This window comes from Vipera berus (genome assembly GCF_964194415.1).
Source record: "Vipera berus genome assembly, chromosome: 4".
In the NCBI taxonomy this organism is placed as follows: Eukaryota; Metazoa; Chordata; class Lepidosauria; order Squamata; family Viperidae; genus Vipera; species Vipera berus.
The window spans coordinates 82,048,565-82,066,427 of NC_138206.1; the positions used below are offsets into that span (position 1 = coordinate 82,048,565).

Below are 17,863 nucleotides of genomic sequence, written 5' to 3' on the forward strand. Positions count from 1 at the left end.
CACATGGATATTTTTCTGGAATAATTAAATTTTATCTGCTGTACGTTTGGGTCAGTGGTGGGATTCAAATAATTTAACAACTGGTTCTCTGCAGGCAGGGAGGTGGCGTTGCTGCCACGAGGTAGGTGGGGGAGGGGGAGTTGCCCCATGCACCCCGCAACCGCTTACCATGCCGAAGGGCCCCTGCAGCCAGGTCTACCACACCCTGACACCCATCATGCCTCGCTTGTTCGATAGTGACTTTGCCCACTTCCTCCTCCTTTGCTCCCGTTGCTGCTTTTTCAGCCCTGGATCTCAGTTAGTCTGGAGCCTGTGCAGAGGGCCTTATTTCCATAGTAAGAGGAAATAATTAACTATACAAATGTATCCCAAATCTTTTATGCTGCTAATGCAAAAAGTGACAGTTATAAAATATAGTGAAGGCAAAAATACAAAATTATGTGTTTTTTAGAAATATCTTATTTCCACCAAAATATTTATAAAATTGTAACTTTCTCTCAAAATAAGTAACATTTTATCAGTCATCCATGCACTTGAATATAGAAGCTTTCTAATAATTTTATACCATTTATAATGCAAAACCTACATTTAGTAGAATGTCACAACTATTGGATTTTTCTCTCTCTCTTTAAATGGAGACTAATTGTAAAGCAGCCACATACATCTCCAGGAAGGCAAATTTCTTTTCCCACCCCCTTGCTCTCCCCATCTGATTTTGTAGGGGAAAGTGTGTGCTCTCAAGGAAGATAGGGATATATCAAAGTGGAAATTATAGTGTAGTCACTTCTAGCTAAGCTATTTATTATTTGCTTGTGACTTGATGGGTAATCAAGTAATAGATAACTTTTTTAAAAAGTGCAAATATTTGTTAGAAATGTGTTTCTAAAACTAGGGCAAGTGGCTGCGGGGCAAAATAAAGCTTTATCAGGAAAAAATACCTTCCTTTTCCATTTTTTCCTCAGATTTGAGTTTTTTAAAATCTTAATATAAGTATATGATCATGTTTGGATATTATAGCCCAATCCAATCCATCTCTCTACTGAGAAGTCCCATTGAGACCAATTTAATCTCCATTTGTGTTTAGTTTTTGTATATTTGGAGGATTAAAAAAATAATAATATTGTGCAATTGCTGAAAATCCTCTTTTTAAACGGTCACTTTCCTTTTATTCCAGGTTCAGTCAAAGAAAGAGGAATCTTTAACACCATCTCTGAGCCAAACCATTCCAACATTTTATTTTCCTCAAGGATGTCCAAAAGAAAAAGTCAACATTGATGCTATTATTGCAAAGATAGACAGAACTTTCTCCCAGTTTCCCAATGAGCGAGCTACATTAGAAGATATGGGCAAAGTTGCAAAGGTGAGTGGTGAGATGTTTTCTTTTTCTGCCTGCAAGAAGCAAAGGGACAATTAAGAACTGTATTTGCATTGAAATGTTGTCCAATTCAGTCCTATTTGGTTTTATTCAATAGTACTTAAAACATTTAGTACATTACAGCATAGCCAACTTAATTTTATTTCATTCTGCTTTTTCTGCCAGAAAATGTACACAGTACCAATATAATCTAGGAATAGGACTCGAAACTTGGGAGTCCTCCTAGATTCACAGCTTTCTTTAGAAGACCATATAGTAACTGTGACTAGGGGGGCCTTCGCCCAGGTTCGCCTGGTGCGCCAGTTGCGGCCCTATCTAGACCGGGATGCCTTGCGTACGGTCACTCATGCGCTCGTGACCTCTCGTTTAGACTACTGCAATGCTCTCTACATGGGGCTGCCCTTGAAGACCACTCGGAGGCTCCAACTGGTACAGAATGCAGCCGCGAGAGTTGTGTTGGGAGTTTCCCGATACTCCCATGTTACACCTCTGCTCCGTGAGCTGCATTGGTTCCCAGTTGTCTTCCGGGTGAGATTCAAGGTGCTGGTAATGACCTACAAAGCCCTACATGGCAAGGGTCTGGAATACCTTAGGGAGCACCTGCGGCCAGCATCAACTTCCCTCCGCCCAGTGCGTTCCCACAGAGAGGGCCTCCTCAGGGTGCCACCAGTCAAAGAATGCCGACTGGTGGCCCCCAGGGGGAGGGCGTTCTCTGTGGGTGCGCCGGATCTGTGGAACCATCTTCCGGTTGAGCTCCGGATGGCGCCCGACCTTCGTTCCTTCCAGCGCGATCTAAAGACTTATCTGTTCGAACAAGCCGGCCTGGCCTGATGGGTGATGGGCTTGGGTTTTACTGTTTTTTAATGTATTTTAACTTATTGCTGTTGTTGGGCATCTTGTTTAATTTCTTTTAATATTTGTATTCTTGTTTTTTAACATGTATTGCCCTGTTCACCGCCCTGAGTCCTTCGGGAGAAGGGCGGTATACAAATAAAATTAATAATAACAATAACAATAACAATAATAATAATAATAATAATAATAATAATAATAATACAGATTATTGAACTCAGCCAAAACAAATCAAAATGAAAATAATCTAAAATAGTAAACCAATGCCTTTATATTAATGTTATTCAAAAAATGAGCCATTTTTCTTTTGGGGGGGATGAGTTCATACATCACACTTCTTCTCCCCTGCCCATGTATTATCAAACAAATACATTCTGGAAGACAGGAACTCTCTTTGCATATAGTAGATACTCGGATTTGATTTTCTTCAATGTGCACCAAAAACTGCTTTTGAAGTCTTTTTGATTAATTATTTTAAGTTTCAAATTGCAAAAATGCAGAGGTTTTAATATTTTTTTGTACTTCTTGCAGGGATATAAAATTTAGAAACAGATGAAAAATGATTCTGAATTATTGATCTGTTTGTTGGTATCCTGACTTTATTATTTTTACAAATAATTCATAGTGACAGACATATTCAGCACACTTTCCTCTTCCTGTTTCCCCCACAACAACAATAACAACTCTGTGAGATTAATTGGTCTGAGAGAGAATGACTGGCCCAAAGTCACTCAGCCAACTTTCATGCCTAAAATGGGATTAGAATTCATAGTCTCCTGTTTTCTAGCCTGGTGCCTTAACCACTAGGCCACTGTAAAACAAATAAGACCAAGTTAAAATCCAAACCATTAGTTTTTCTAATATATCATCTTCAGTTTGGGAAAGAGAAGAGCCTGACATTCATATTGTGCATGGTGTATGCCCATTTATGCACTTTTGTTCAGTGCATGGTGCCCTCTCATTAGTCCTCTGGAGGACACAATTTTTTAAATCATTCAACACTTTCTGGACATGCAGGTTTGCCTGGAGAAACATGATATAAATAGTAAAATAAAGAGAAATTAGAATCATCATTCCATTTCCCAGCATCATCTTTCTTTTACTAAACTCAGCCTCTGAAGTTTTGCAGGAATAAGTGCCAGTTTTTGCTTTTTAATGATACCTCTTAATTCTAGGCTTGTGATTGCCCCCTTTACTGGAAAGGTCCATTATTTTATTGTGCTGGAGGAGAGCGCACAGGATTTGTATCAGTTCATAAGTTTGTTGCTATGTGGCGAAAGTAAGTATGCATTTCCTTTAAGGTCACTTAACTTGTTTTAAAATATTATTTGAAGATTTTTTAAAGGAAATCTGGTTAATATTTTAATGAAAAAGACAGTTGAGGAATAGCTTTTACCATTTTCATCTACCCCTGTCTTAGGAGGACACATTTTGGATCTGACTAAGTTCTACTGGAATTGATTATGTAAATTGTTTTGAAAGATATTTTTTTTAAAGGCAGAATGAATGATAGATGATAGAACTTAGGGAGGGAGAGACACTGCTGAATTTAATTTACTGCACCTTTAAGTATGCCATGTTCCTAAACTCTCTGATGACAGCACAGGATAGTTGAAATAATTTGAGATTGAGAATTCTGTTGGCCTCTAGACTGAACATTTGTTCTTTAAACTTGCTTAATTTCAAAAGGGGATGAGGGCAACTTTGAGAGAGAATGAATAGAAACAAGAGGTGAATTATCTTTGAAATTTGAGGTGAGAAGAGAATTTGGCTTACCCTTTTAGTGTTTCCCCCCCCCTCTTTAATAGACTTTTACTTTCAAAGAACCCATGTCTGTGTTCTTAACGGTGCAGGATCAGGACTATCCATTTTACATACAATGAACACTGACAATTTAATATAGCATGGTCAGATAATTGTGTATAAATTCAGGTGATGAACAAGGCAATTCCTTTTGCCATAGTGGGAATACATATGAGATGTTTCTTTTTTCATCTCAGTGCTGAATCCTACATTATGCATGGTTGATCAATATATATGAAAACAAGCTGAAAAAGGGAAGCCATTAGTCTGCAGTGACTTTGTAAGGCCAATTTGAAAACAGACATCCATCTAGTAACCTTTCTTCTTCCAAAGTTTCCATAGTGTTCGTTCAAAGGGGCCACACACCTTATTTATTTCAAAGGGACTGGTGTTCCATGTGGCCCAACACAACTGTTATTCATACTTGTGAATACATATTAAGATTGAAAAATAATATATATAATTTTTCTATATCTGCATAAATTAGACAAATTATACTTTGCAGAATATTACAGACCTGTCATGATGCTGCTGCCAAGTTTGTTCACCTTCTAAAGAGTCCTGGATATAATTATCTGGTACAAGAAGACTTCATTCCATTTTTACAAGTAAATTCCTTTTTCTTTTCATTATTACCACAGAAATACCCACCAATCACCCATCTTCCCAATCAACTCAGTGATGTTTCATTATGTCAGAAGTCAGAAATAGCTAAATTTAATCTATCAAGCCCTTGATATGCCAGCTGGTAGATAGAAACTTATTAGATTACTAGAGAAATATGAAAACAAGAGAATTCTGTTCTCTAAACTAGTGGTCTCCAACCTTTCTGGCTCAGTGAACCAGCAGAGGCAGGAGGACAGGGGATAGTTTTGTGTATGCATGCTGCTTTCACAAATACAGCTTTGCACGTGTGCACTTGCCCACCAATTCCGTGACCCAATTCCAAATGGGCCATAGACCTGGGGTTGGGAGCCCTTGCTCTAAACTGCTTTCTGATTCTTCTCAGTGCCTTTTGATTCCTAAGCTAAATTGTAGATTTGCCTTCCTCTTCTCTTTCCATTAGATCTTCCAATCGTAATATGTTCCTGGTTCATTTCTTGATATTAAAAGGAGCTGAATTTTCATGCATTCTATTTTTTTATTTAAAAATGAAAATTAACAGTTATCTTGAAACAATTTGAATATTTTGCTTATGATGTTATACATGTACCCCCTATATGCCACTATGATTTGGCAGAATTAAATGTTTTCATTAAATAGTTGCTCATAAAAATTCTGAACTGATGCCTTTTTCATCCTTCATACTTAGGATGTGGTCAATAGTCATCCTAGTCTAGTCTTCTTAAAAGAAGCATCAGAATTTCATTCTCGGTACATTACAACGGTAAGTGTCTTCTGTATAGAAAATATTTTTCATGTGGACCATCTAGATGCAATAGCATGAGGAAACTGCGCCCACCCCATTGCCGGCAATGAGGAAAAAGCTCCAATACATCACATGATGTCGCAAGTTTGACATGTCTGATCTATGATTATGTACACAGTGCACACCTATTTATATGTAAGTGAGACAACAAATATGTCTCATTTAAATTAAAGATGACTTTTACCATCTATATTCAGCTATATTAGGTTTAGTGGATTAAGTTCACAAATGGTAAGAGTTCACAGATCATTCTGTCCTTTTGGGGGGATCCACAGCCTCATAAACCATTAACAATTTTAAATACTTGGAAAATACAAAAATTCCACCATAAGTACAGTAAACCCTCCTACCTCAGCTGCCATAAATCATCTGAGGGTGACATAGTAATTTCTGGCATAATCTGTAGAGACTCAACAGAACAATCAAGTTTCCAAAATATCAGGAAGGAGGGAGCTGCTTTCCTCTCTTAAGAACCAGATGTGCTATAAGAGAGAAGTAACAGAAAATGCTCAACAGGACAAAAAAACTGTCCTTTCTTATTCTTGCATTTAGTTGGTAACCACCATTTAAGATTTTTCCTCCCATATTAGAAATGTCCTAAAAGAATGAGTTCATAATTTCCATGCTGGAACTCTTCATCCCCTTCAAAATTAATTTCTTCTTATGGCTGTTTCTTCCTGCTGAATGTGGATAGTGAAATCTTCAGCAGTATGCACACTGATCAACATACTCAAAAAGCAGCAAAAAAGGGAAGCTCAAAAGCACTTGGACCAGATACACAGCTTGGTGAAACAAACCACACTTTCCCCTTTCTGTTGCCCAGAAAATGGATTAGTCAGCTAATACATCCTCAAACCAAGTAGCTAAATTGAAGAAAGGAGGTGGGGAGGGGGAACTGTTTAAATAGTTGGATTTTAATTTACCTTATAGATAGAGTAGGTGGGAGGTCAACTGATTTTATGAATGTGGGATCAGCCTTCCACACAGGCTGAGGTTTTTTTTACTCTTTGTAGCCAAAGTCTTTATGATTTACTGTTTACTTGCACAGTGCAGAAGTGGTTTGATATTGTATTCTTAGAGGTTGCTTGATGACTTTATAATTTTATTGCTAGCCCTAGGATTTCCTGTGATCTATCCAAATATATACCAGATCAACCCAGATCTTAGAATCAGAAGGCCGGAAGGGATTTTAGTGGTCTTCTAGCCCAAGGCAAGAGAACCTATTGCATCCCGGACAAAAGACTGTCCAGTCTTTTCTTGAAGCTCTCCAGTGATAGAGTGACCACAACTCCAGGAGGCAATCTATTCCATTAATTAGTTATTCTTATAGTCAGGAAATTTGTCCTTAGTTCCAGATTGGATCTCTTGTTTTAACAAGCTTCCACCCATTGCTTCTTGCCCTGCTCTCAGGTGCTTTGGAGAACAAGTCAACTGTCTCCTCCCTGTGACAACCCTTCAGTTATCAGAAGACAGCCATCATGTCAACTCTAATCTTTCTCTTCATAAGCTAAACAAGTCTAGTTCCCTTAAAAGTTCATCACCCAGTTTAGTCTTCCATTTTCAAGGACAGCCCATCGTTTGATAGATGCTGCTATTTTCTGTAAATAGTTTGGAATAATATACAAAGGACTGAGTAATTATGTTTTGTTTGATTCCAGATGGAAAGGATGTAACCTGGAAAAAGACACAAATATTAATACTCTGAATTGATTTAGTCCTCCTAATTGGTAAATTCTAAATATATGTACCCCCAAAATATGTATGGATAAGCTCACAAATTACTGTTATATTTAAGCAGTTGGGTAATAATATACATCATTGATATAGCAATCACACTTTATATTTTCTTGCAGGTAATACAAAGGATATTTTATTCAGTAAACAGGTCATGGTCAGGAAGAATCACTTGTAATGAACTCAGGAAAAGCAGCTTTTTACAGGTACAGCATGCAGTTTTGTAATAAAATAAATTTTACTGATTAACTGTTCAGGTGGATCATAATTTTTTTTCTTTGTAATTTATTTCTATTTAGAAATGAACTTAGGAAATTTTACATTTCTGACTTGATGGCTTTACTTGATCTTAACTTGGCTTAATGGAAACCATTAGCTTCTGTCATACTTTTGCAAATTTAATAACAGTAACCTAAAAGTTTCTCCACCGATTTTAATCAATATAAAATTTATCTCATGTTTTAATGCTAGTTGGTTAAGGCATCCTAGGAAGTGATGTGTGATTGGATACAAGCAGAGATCAATTCATTCTTTAGTGAAGGCGTGATTCTCCCTTCACTTAAGTAGGAGGAGGTCTGCACTTTCCTCAGGAAAACATTGTTGATCCCAACAGTGTCATATAATTTCTGACCAGGTCCAGCATTTCCTGTCTGGGAATATTGTTGAGAAGGTGGTCATACTGTAGCTTTATGTGGTTTGGGAGGAAATAAAAGTATCTGGATCCCTTCCAATCAGGATTATCACAGTGGTTTCCAATGAGATTTCATGTCTTGGCATAGAACCAGGAGGGCATTGATTGCATTTGTGCATGACTTAAGAAAGGACAGAAATGGTGGTGATGCATCCATCCTAGTCTTCCTTGATTGATCCATGAGCTTTAGAGCTATTGATTATCTTTATGGAGTGGCTCAAGGGATTTGAAGTAGGGCCGGGTTTTTTCCTACTTCTGTCTAAATATCTATATGAAGACACTGGGTGATGGCACCTGAGTATATATCTCAACTGTTGGACAGCCTAATGATGCCACTGAAATTTTGTCTCTGGAAGGCTATGGAATCTGCACAGAAAAAAAGCAGTCAGATTCAAGAATAATGGCTGTGAATTTGGGAGCTACCTGGATGTGGGGATGCATTTATTCATTCATTCCATTGATTTATATAGCTATCCATCTAACAATTGCAACTCTGGGCAGCAAACATAGGCTTTAAACCAGTAAAACCAAAATAATAAATAGTAGTCCATCCTTAGTTCTGGATGGTGTCACACTGCCCACGCAAACCCAGTGCACAATATGAGGGTCCTCCTAGACTGACAGCTTGTGTTTAAAGAGCAGGTGCTATTGTGGTTCCGAGGACTTTTATTCAAATCCATCTTGCATCCCAACTGTCCCATTCCTAGATCAGAAGGCCCCACTCATGATTCTGAATTACTGCAGTGTGCATTATATAAAGTTATCTTTGAAGACCACCCTGAAACTATAGGTGGAGAGAGTGCATCACGGGTTGTTATGGGCAACCTCTGTATGACAATGTAACACTGCGCATGTTGCCAGTAGGCTTCCAAGTTAATTAAGATAGCTGATCATCAGTTATATGACCCTTCTGAAGGGAAAAGAATTAAGACGAAGGGAAAGGAATTCAGACCCGGGTCGATAGAGTTGTCCTGAACCAGCAGGGCAGCCTCGTCTCCAAAAGAACTCTGGAGAGTACACTGCCCGCTGAACTTTTATTCACCTCCAATATTACAAAAAATACATCAGTCTCTCACAACCAGGATACACAGAAATAATTGGATACTCAGGTGCTTATGAGATCACACAAAAACAAGATAGCATAAGATGTATGTGAAGTCTTTATCATAGCGTTTCCCAAACCTCCCACATGCCAGGCCCCCCTCCCAGCCAGGAGAGTGTTCTCTGCACTGAAGCTACAGAGAGGCCCAACTAGGAAGGCACGGAAAGGCTGAAAGGTGAAAAGCCAAATTCTTGGGAGACCAAATTCTGGCCGTTCCCACATGTCCCCTTTTTTTGTGTAATGACAGAAGCAGAATGTTTGAGATAAGCTTGCATAACATGTAAATCTTTGGCATTGAAGGTAGAGGTGTGAGATCGTTTAACAAAAAGCAAACGGCACAATGCCAGCAAAGAGGGAATACATTGGATACAGCAACACAAACTAATCAATATAACTATAGTTAAAATACCATAAACAAATAAATGCTTAAGCCAAGCAAAATCTGGTAGCCAAGATGTAAGCCACTGCCAAATACCCCATCCTTTATCCTGACGAATTTGGTGAACTAATGTGTGCAAAGCAGATATATGGTTACGAATGGCATTGGAATTATCAGTTATATTAAAACAGCACATTTCTTCCACTGCTTCACACCCTGTATTATGTAAAAGCATAAGATAATCTATAGCAGCTCTATTTTCTAAAATAGCATGGCGTAACTCCTTCTGTTCATCATTTAACTGTGCAATAGCAGAGGAAGTATGGTTCAAGGCTTTAACCACAAGACATGCAAGAGAACTAATATTTCTGCTATTTCTAGCAGCCAAAGCACGAGGAACAAACAAAGCCAGGGCTAAAATTTTCTCCTTGTTGAAAAGACGTGTGGAAGAGTCACAGGTGGAGTCTAATTCATCGCCACTGTACGCACGCCTTTTACGATTGACCGGAGATGCTTGCCTGATGGTTTTACTGTCAGGCATGATGAGCGCTAAACGGCTCAAACAACAAAAGGTTGGACTGGACAGATTGGCCGGAATATAATTAAACGTTCTCTGTCCACATGAAAAAAACCATCCACTGGGAAGAGGAATGTGACCTAGAGTGAAGGATACATTAACAATCTGAACACAATTAGTTAAAGCTGAATTACCAAAATTATAACAGTTATGGGTACAATTAATGATTCTAGCACAAGTGATATTCTCGTGGTGAATAACATTTGGAGTAATAATAGAAAAAGCATTCTTATTAAGTTTATAAGTGGGAGAGCCCCAAGAATACATAGTATCATAAGTAGTAGATATATTAAAATTGGCAAAAAGAGTATAATTTGAATAACAGTAGCTGGAGCACAGACAGGAACAATGCAAGAGCTAGTGACTTCATGAGCAGAGGCAGACATTTTTAAGCAAAAATTACTCTGACCAGAAATATTGGCCAGTTGCAGCCACAAATTGAATTGTCCTCTATCCGCTAAATCTTCATGAATTCCTACAGATGAAAAAATAAAAAACAAAAACACAGCAACAGTCCAAGTGCTGAATTGATGTTAAGTTGAGTGTGATAAATGCCGACAGGAATCCTGCTGGCCGCGAAATTCTTTTACGCCTTTGTGGTGTTTCACCCACCGGGTTCAGGTTCAATGTCAGGGCTGGATTGAACTCTGGGAGTGGACTGCTCAGCCTCTGGTGCCAGCTCATGTTTGGCTCGGAATGGCTTCACACACCTGGCACACACCGGTCCTGTAGGAGTAAGAATAGATGCAAAACCCCTTCCCCAAGTAATCAATTCATCTGGTCCCTTCCAGGTTGGCTCGGGCAGCTCCTTATATAGCACTTGTGGTCGCTCCAGGGAAAGCTCCTTCTTAAAATGTCTCTCTGCAGGAATATAAGCTTGATTAGTGATAGTTAAATGATTCAAAGGAAACAACAATACTGGAATTAAGGTTTTAAGATCAGAGGGAGTAAGTCCCCTATCTTGTAAATGTTTAAACAACAAAGCTTTAAATGTACGATGTGCACGTTCCACTATAGCTTGGCCTGTGCTATTGTATGGAATGCCATGTCGGAGAGAAATATCCCAAGTTCTGCAAAATTGAGAAAAAGCATTAGAAGTATATGCAGGAGCATTGTCAGTCTTTAAAACAAGTGGTCGTCCCATGACAGCCATGGCAGCGAGAAGGTGCTGAATTACATGAGAGGTAGTTTCCCCGCGAAGGGGGGTAACCCACACATAACCAGAATACGTATCAATGCAAACATGAAGATAGGAAGCTGGAGAAAATTGTGGAACGTGAGTAACATCCATTTGCCAAAGGGCATTGGCTTCAGTTCCTCTGGGGTTAACAGCATCAAAGGGAAAAGAGAGGGGGGAAGAGGAGCAAGAAGGACAGGCTGAGATAATATCACGAGCCTGAGAAAGTGGAATGTTAAAGGTAGCACGAAGAGATTTAGCATTCTGGTGAAAAAAGGAATGGCTAGTTAAAGGGTCAGTAAAAAGTGGAGCCACCTTAAGAGAATGTAAAGCAGCGTCTGCTCTGTGGTTGCCATCAGAAATAGTATCAGAAAAACCTGTATGGGAGCGAATGTGAGCAACAAAAAATGGAATAGTTCGGTCACGCAAAAGAGTTTGAAAAGTAAGAAATAAAGAAAGCAAATTACGATCCAAAAGTGGAGACAGGTAAGCAAATGCCATATGATTAAAAAGGTTATAAATATATTGTGAGTCTACAATAAGATTAAAGGGAATTGAATCATGCAATTGAAAGGCTAAAATCACTGCAGAAAGTTCAGCACGCTGGGCTGAGGTTTGAGAAGCTGTGAACTTAGCTTGCCACTTGCCATCAACTTGCCAAACAACCACCCCACGGGTACGAGATCCATCTGTAAATAATGTAATAGCATTAGGAAGAGGGGTAAAAACCTGTGCAGATTGAAAAACAAAAGGCAATTCCTGTAATAAAGTCAAACGTTGGTCCTTGGGGGGATTAAATAATACAGCTCCCACATAATCTACAAAGGCAATTGCGTAAGCATTAGACATTTGCATAAAGAAATTATGCTGATCTTTGGTGCAAGGTAAATGAATGACTAAAGGATCAAAACCAGTTAACTGAAGTGCACGATGCCGTACCTTCATTAAAAGGTCAGAAAATAACACTTCCACGGGAGATACATTTTTTGCTGGTGTGTGTGGTAAATACAACCATTCTACAATGCAGATAGATTTAAGCGTTTCAGGAAAAAATAAGATAGCAGTTGGCTGCAAAGGAGTATGAAAAAGGGCTGCTGACATTAATCCTAAAACAGGGGCTCTGTTAACCATAACTTTACGAAGGGCAGAATTGATTTGATGAAAGCAATGCCGCATTTCCAGGGAGACTGGAATCTGTGCGTCAGGGGTTAAATGACCTTGCAAGGCAATAAAAAGTGGACGCAACAAAGCAGTGGTTAACCCTAAAAATGGTCTAGCCCAATTAAGATGACCCAAAATTTTTTGCAATTGTACCAGAGTGAAATGAGATCGAATGCGCAGAGCCGGAACAAAAGGAGAAAAAGAAGATTGAAGCATCCGGAGACCTAAATATAAAAAAGGAGGTTTATTTTGAACCTTCTCAGGGGCAATGACAAGTCCCGATTTAGCCAAGATTTCCTGTAAGGTTAATAAGCAGTTAACAGGCAAAGGCTTTCCAGTTAGCAAGTTATTATCCATAAAATGGTAAATCAACAACTTTGGATATTTGTCACGCATGGGTTGTAAGGCATCATGGACAAACCGTTGGCAAAGTGTTGGACTGTTTAGCATTCCTTGAGGCAAAACCTTCCACTGATATCGTTGAGTAGGGTGTGCATAATTGTATACAGGAACTGTAAATGCAAATTTCTCTCTGTCTTGAGGAGATAATGGAATAGTATAAAAACAATCCTTTAAATCCACAATTATTAACTCATAATCCTCTGGAATTAAATTAGGATTAGGCAGCCCACATTGCAAAGGTCCCATGGGCTGTATACGTAAGTTTATTTGTCTCAAATCATGTAACAATCTCCATTTTCCCGATTTCTTTTTAATTGTGAAAATTGGAGTGTTCCACGGACTAGTAGATGGTTCTATGTGATCCTGCTGCAACTGTTCTTTGACTAGCGCCTCCACAGCTTCAAGCTTTTCTCTAGGAAGTGGCCACTGATCTACCCATACGGGAGCGCCAGGAAGCCAAGTTAAAGACAAAGCTGTTTTTTCTTGTTGCAATGCTGTGGAGGCGGTTAGGATAAATTTGTCTGTAATGTAGTTTGAAGCTGACTTAAAAGATCCCGACCCCAAATAGAAAATGGAATGGGAAGAATGTAAAGTGTTAATTGAATTGCCGTGTTGCCAGAGATTGATTGTATAGTAAGAGCAGTGGCACTGCGTTGAGCAGGACGATACCCCCCCACACCCCAAATCTCTTGGGTAGGAATGGTGGGGAGTTCCACAGGCCATTCTTACTGCGCTATCACAGTTACATCTGCACCTGTGTCCAAGAGGCCATTAATAATTTTGCTACCTACTCTCAAAGCCATCATTGGCTTTTCATGTAAAATGAGAGTGGTAGCTGCAACTACCTTTGTGGAGCCAAACCCTCCGTGACGCTGCTGCAGCTGAGCCTGTCCCTGACAGTAAGGCAAAATGACAAGCTGAGCTATTTGCTCTCCAGAGGGTAGCGATTGAGGCAAGTTAGACCAAGCCTGTATGATTATTTGTCCTGTATAGTCACTATCAATTACACCAGGGATCACAAAGAGACCTCTTTGAGAAGTGCTAGAGCGTGGCAATAAAAGTCCAAAGGTTCCTGCTGGCAAAGGTCCCTTAACATTGGCCCGTATCTTATAAACCTGTTGTGGGAATTGGAACTCACAGGGCTCTACAGTAGTGAGATCAAAGCCAGCACTCCCTGTAGTGGCATGAGTTAATTGTTCAATGCCTTGTGGTTGTAAGGAGTCGAATCCTGGCTTAGTGATACCGGCATCACCCTCCTTTGGCCCTGGGCTGGAGGACGGCCCGCTATCCAGTTTCCCGACTGCCTTTTTAGAGGCCCAGTCCTTTGGTATATATTTTGATACCAGCATTGGTTTGCCCAGTGGAATCCCTTGCCACATTTTGGACAGGGCTTTTTTGGTTGGCTTGAGTTCTGTGGCACTGATCTACATTCTTTTTGAAAATGCCCAAATTTTCCACAAGCAAAGCATTTTTTGTCTTTGGCTGGATGAACTACAGCGGCAAGAGCAGTAGCCAAAAGCTCTGTTTTATGGGATTCAGTTCCAATGTTCTGACATAATTTAATCATCTGAGCAATGGTAGTCTCAGGTTTGGAATAAATTGCTTTCAGAGCTGTTTTGCAGTCCTGATTAGCATTTTCATATGCCAATTGTTTCATCAAAACGTCAGCAGCAGTTTCATTTTGAACCTGTCGTTCTATAGCTCTCTGTAATTTATTAACAAAAGACATATAGGACTCACCTGCTTCCTGACGAATATTTGCAAATGACCCTAAAGGCGTCCCGCTGTCTGGGACACGATACCAGGCATCTTTGACTAGCTGGCCAATTTGCTGAAAGGCGATGGCTGGCATTATGATCTGCTGTGCAGTGGTTGCATATTGTCCTTCCCCAAGCAGCATATCAACATCGATTGCCAGCTGTTGTCCAAGATTTTCCATAGCCTTAATATTAGCCAGATCACGCCATTCTTGCAAAAACAATACATACTGTGCAGGAGTCATCATAGCCTTTACCATTGATTGCCAATCACAGGGGCACATGTTGTTATTACCTCGCAAACCATCCAAAAGCCCCCGGGTGAAATTGCTTTGCAACCCATTTTCTGTAACACTTCTTTTCAGCTCTTTGTAAACTGCAAATGGGACAGACTCATGGACTCGCTGGTTTTGAGCATTTCGGACCACAGGGCAGACATTCATGGCAATGCCTCCTGGACGTCCTCTGAAGTTCCAGAGGCCAAAGCAGACTGCACCATTTGCTGAATAGCAGTCTGTGCTTGAGGCTGAGGAGGGTCTGAATTTTGCTGACTCTCAGAGCTCCACTGCCGGGAAGAATTATTATGAGACAGTGGTGGCTGAGGGTCTGGGGGATACAGGATTGGTGCCTCAGGAATTATTAATTTTGGAGGGTACAAGATTGGTGCCTCAGAAGTTATTAATTTTGGAGGGTACAAGATTGGTGCCTCAGAAGTTATTAATTTTGGAGGGTACATGAGAGGATTGGACCACTCAGTAATAGCTTTATAGCAGAGTTGCCAAGTGTGTAGTACTGATACTGGAGTGGTTACAGCCTGATGCAGATTTTTCCCAATTTCTTGCCAATCATAGGGACTAAAAGACCCATCTGCAGGATACCAAGGGCATAACTTACCAATAATCTTAACCAGCTCTTCTACATCCTCCTTATAAACTTTAACTGTTTGCGTAGTCCTTGTCAACAAATTCCAAAGATCAGATACCTGTTTTTTCTGTCCTGTTGAAAGAGAAGTCCCCATACTTACCTCGTTGATTCCTCAGAGGGAATGAAAAGTTGAACGCGTTCGTTTAGCTCCTGCCGAGCGAAGGTAAGCTAGAAGTTACAGTTGTCCTCACAGCCTCAGAGAGGGCACCAGATGAAGGGAAAAGAATTAAGACGAAGGGAAAGGAATTCAGACCCGGGTCGATAGAGTTGTCCTGAACCAGCAGGGCAGCCTCGTCTCCAAAAGAACTCTGGAGAGTACACTGCCCACTGAACTTTTATTCACCTCCAATATTACAAAAATTACATCAGTCTCTCACAACCAGGATACACAGAAATAATTGGATACTCAGGTGCTTATGAGATCACACAAAAACAAGATAGCATAAGATGTATGTGAAGTCTTTATCATAGCGTTTCCCAAACCTCCCACATGCCAGGCCCCCCTCCCAGCCAGGAGAGTGTTCTCTGCACTGAAGCTACAGAGAGGCCCAACTAGGAAGGCACGGAAAGGCTGAAAGGTGAAAAGCCAAATTCTTGGGAGACCAAATTCTGGCCGTTCCCACACCTTCATAGGACAGGACATGGCCTGGTTATTCATTGAATTGCTTTTCTCTAGTTTCCTGTGTCCATCTGATAGGTTTCACATGCTTTGTGAAAGTCCTGTCACTTAAGCAATGCCATCTGTTGGGATCTAAGAGATGTAGCTTATTTGTCATCATTTGTCACCTGCTCCATAGAACAGTGTTCCCCGTGATGGCTCTGATGCTGTCTACCTCCTGAAAGACCTTGAAGACCAGTCTTGAGGTTTTATGAGTCCATCTTGATTTATGGTTTCTGTTGTTTGAATTGCCCTGACCGCAGTGTGCATTGTTATATTTTATTATTTTGCTTCTTGTTATTAGTCTATACCATACTCAGTCATATGTTGAGTGACTGTATTATTTTGACTGGGTATGTATCAGCTGTTGATGTATGTCTGTAAACTAGATATTATAAATTGTCTGGTATTTACCTAGAGTAAATTCACAATGAGGTTAAGATACTGAAAATTTCAACCTGTTATAAGCTATTCCAATCAGTGAGATTAATGCTTTAATTTTCTTAATGTTTCTCTCTCTCTCAATAGAATGTGGCATTGTTAGAAGAGGAAGTAGATATTAACCAGCTGACAGAATACTTTTCTTACGAACATTTTTATGTAATTTATTGCAAATTTTGGGAGCTAGATACAGACCACGATCTTTACATCGACCAAAAGGATTTAGCTCGACATAACGACCATGGTATGATATGATATGACCAAAGGAACAACTTAGTTCAAAATAAAATTATATCAATGTTCACTGAAATCAAATGACTCTGGGTAGCTTACAATTCTAAAATTATAAAGCAACTAAAACAATTTTAAAAATTCAAAATGATAAAAACCTCTACAAAATATATAAAAACAAATACCTGAGATGTCAGAACACATTTACATTTCTGGTGTTCTTAGTGTTGAGAATTACTCTGAGTTTTGGTAGTTTTCTACTTTTCTGTGGACCTGTAGCAGGAAGATGGCAGTATTCTAAAAAGTAGAAATTAAAATCTAAAATTTATTCAGTACAGTTGCACATTATTTCCTAAGGGAGCTAAGACCAATTTATCATGAAAACTCCTTAATGTCACAACAAATGGACACTTAATCATAGTTTCAACTGGGACAGTGCAAGCATCCTAAATCATGCTAGAGAATTCCTGGAAATCTGGCACTCTGATAAAATTGGTCATCAACACACATAGAAATAAACAACATTTACATATCATTAAAAAAACAAAAAAGATGTAAACACCTCACCAGCAATCAATACCCAGATGAGCAGAGATTAATACCAAAATTAACACCAGATCAACAATCAAGATGTAAACAATATTCCAATCAAGGAATTACTAACACAGACAAGCAAGGTAGCAATATTTATTTTATTTATTTTATTTTATTGGATTTATATACTGCCCTTTTCCGAAGGACTCAGGACTCAATAAACAGCAACCTAATCAAGGAGCCACAAACACCACTCCCACCAACACTGATAGGGCAAACTAGTAGTTTATTAGGTGTCTGTTTAAGAACAACAATGCTTAAAAATGAATTAAAATAAATGCTTGTATCTTAACAAGATTCAAAGACTAAGCTTTGTCCTTTCAAATGCTACTTATCAAAAGGTTGTTTGTCGTATTGTAGCCATTTGGCTAGTACCAATGCTGAAACCTTGGTTAGTTTAAACACTTGCAGTGATGAGGCACCCTGAAAACCATTGAGGAGCTATAAAAAGGCTTTTTCTGTTTTTTGTTATTATGATGTCTATACTATTAAACCTCTAGACTAGCTAACACTGGATGCTGAAATGTGTTCTTTAGCAGAAATGGGCAGTGACTGTGGAAAAGGGCAGTTTCTTTC

At 39.3% G+C, this 17,863-nt stretch overlaps 1 protein-coding gene and 1 long non-coding RNA gene across 4 annotated transcripts in view; one reads left to right on the forward strand and one right to left on the reverse strand.

Moving 5' to 3' along the window:
- The window catches only part of PPP2R3B (protein phosphatase 2 regulatory subunit B''beta), a 71,482-nt gene that overhangs the window by 35,206 nt on the left and 18,413 nt on the right, over window positions 1-17,863 (forward strand). For all 3 annotated transcript variants that reach the window (XM_081327205.1, XM_081327206.1, XM_081327204.1), the window contains exons 3-8: window positions 1,175-1,360; window positions 3,403-3,506; window positions 4,536-4,638; window positions 5,343-5,417; window positions 7,313-7,399; window positions 16,550-16,706. In XM_081327205.1, the coding sequence (XP_081183331.1) occupies window positions 1,175-1,360; window positions 3,403-3,506; window positions 4,536-4,638; window positions 5,343-5,417; window positions 7,313-7,399; window positions 16,550-16,706 (712 nt within the window). The remainder of the gene's footprint in view (window positions 1-1,174; window positions 1,361-3,402; window positions 3,507-4,535; window positions 4,639-5,342; window positions 5,418-7,312; window positions 7,400-16,549; window positions 16,707-17,863) is intronic.
- LOC308667752 lies at window positions 1,291-7,350 on the reverse strand. Its single transcript, XR_014026370.1, has 3 exons — window positions 5,810-7,350; window positions 3,074-3,250; window positions 1,291-1,389 (listed from the first exon to the last, which is right to left on the reverse strand). It is a non-coding gene; the product is annotated as an uncharacterized lncRNA (long non-coding RNA).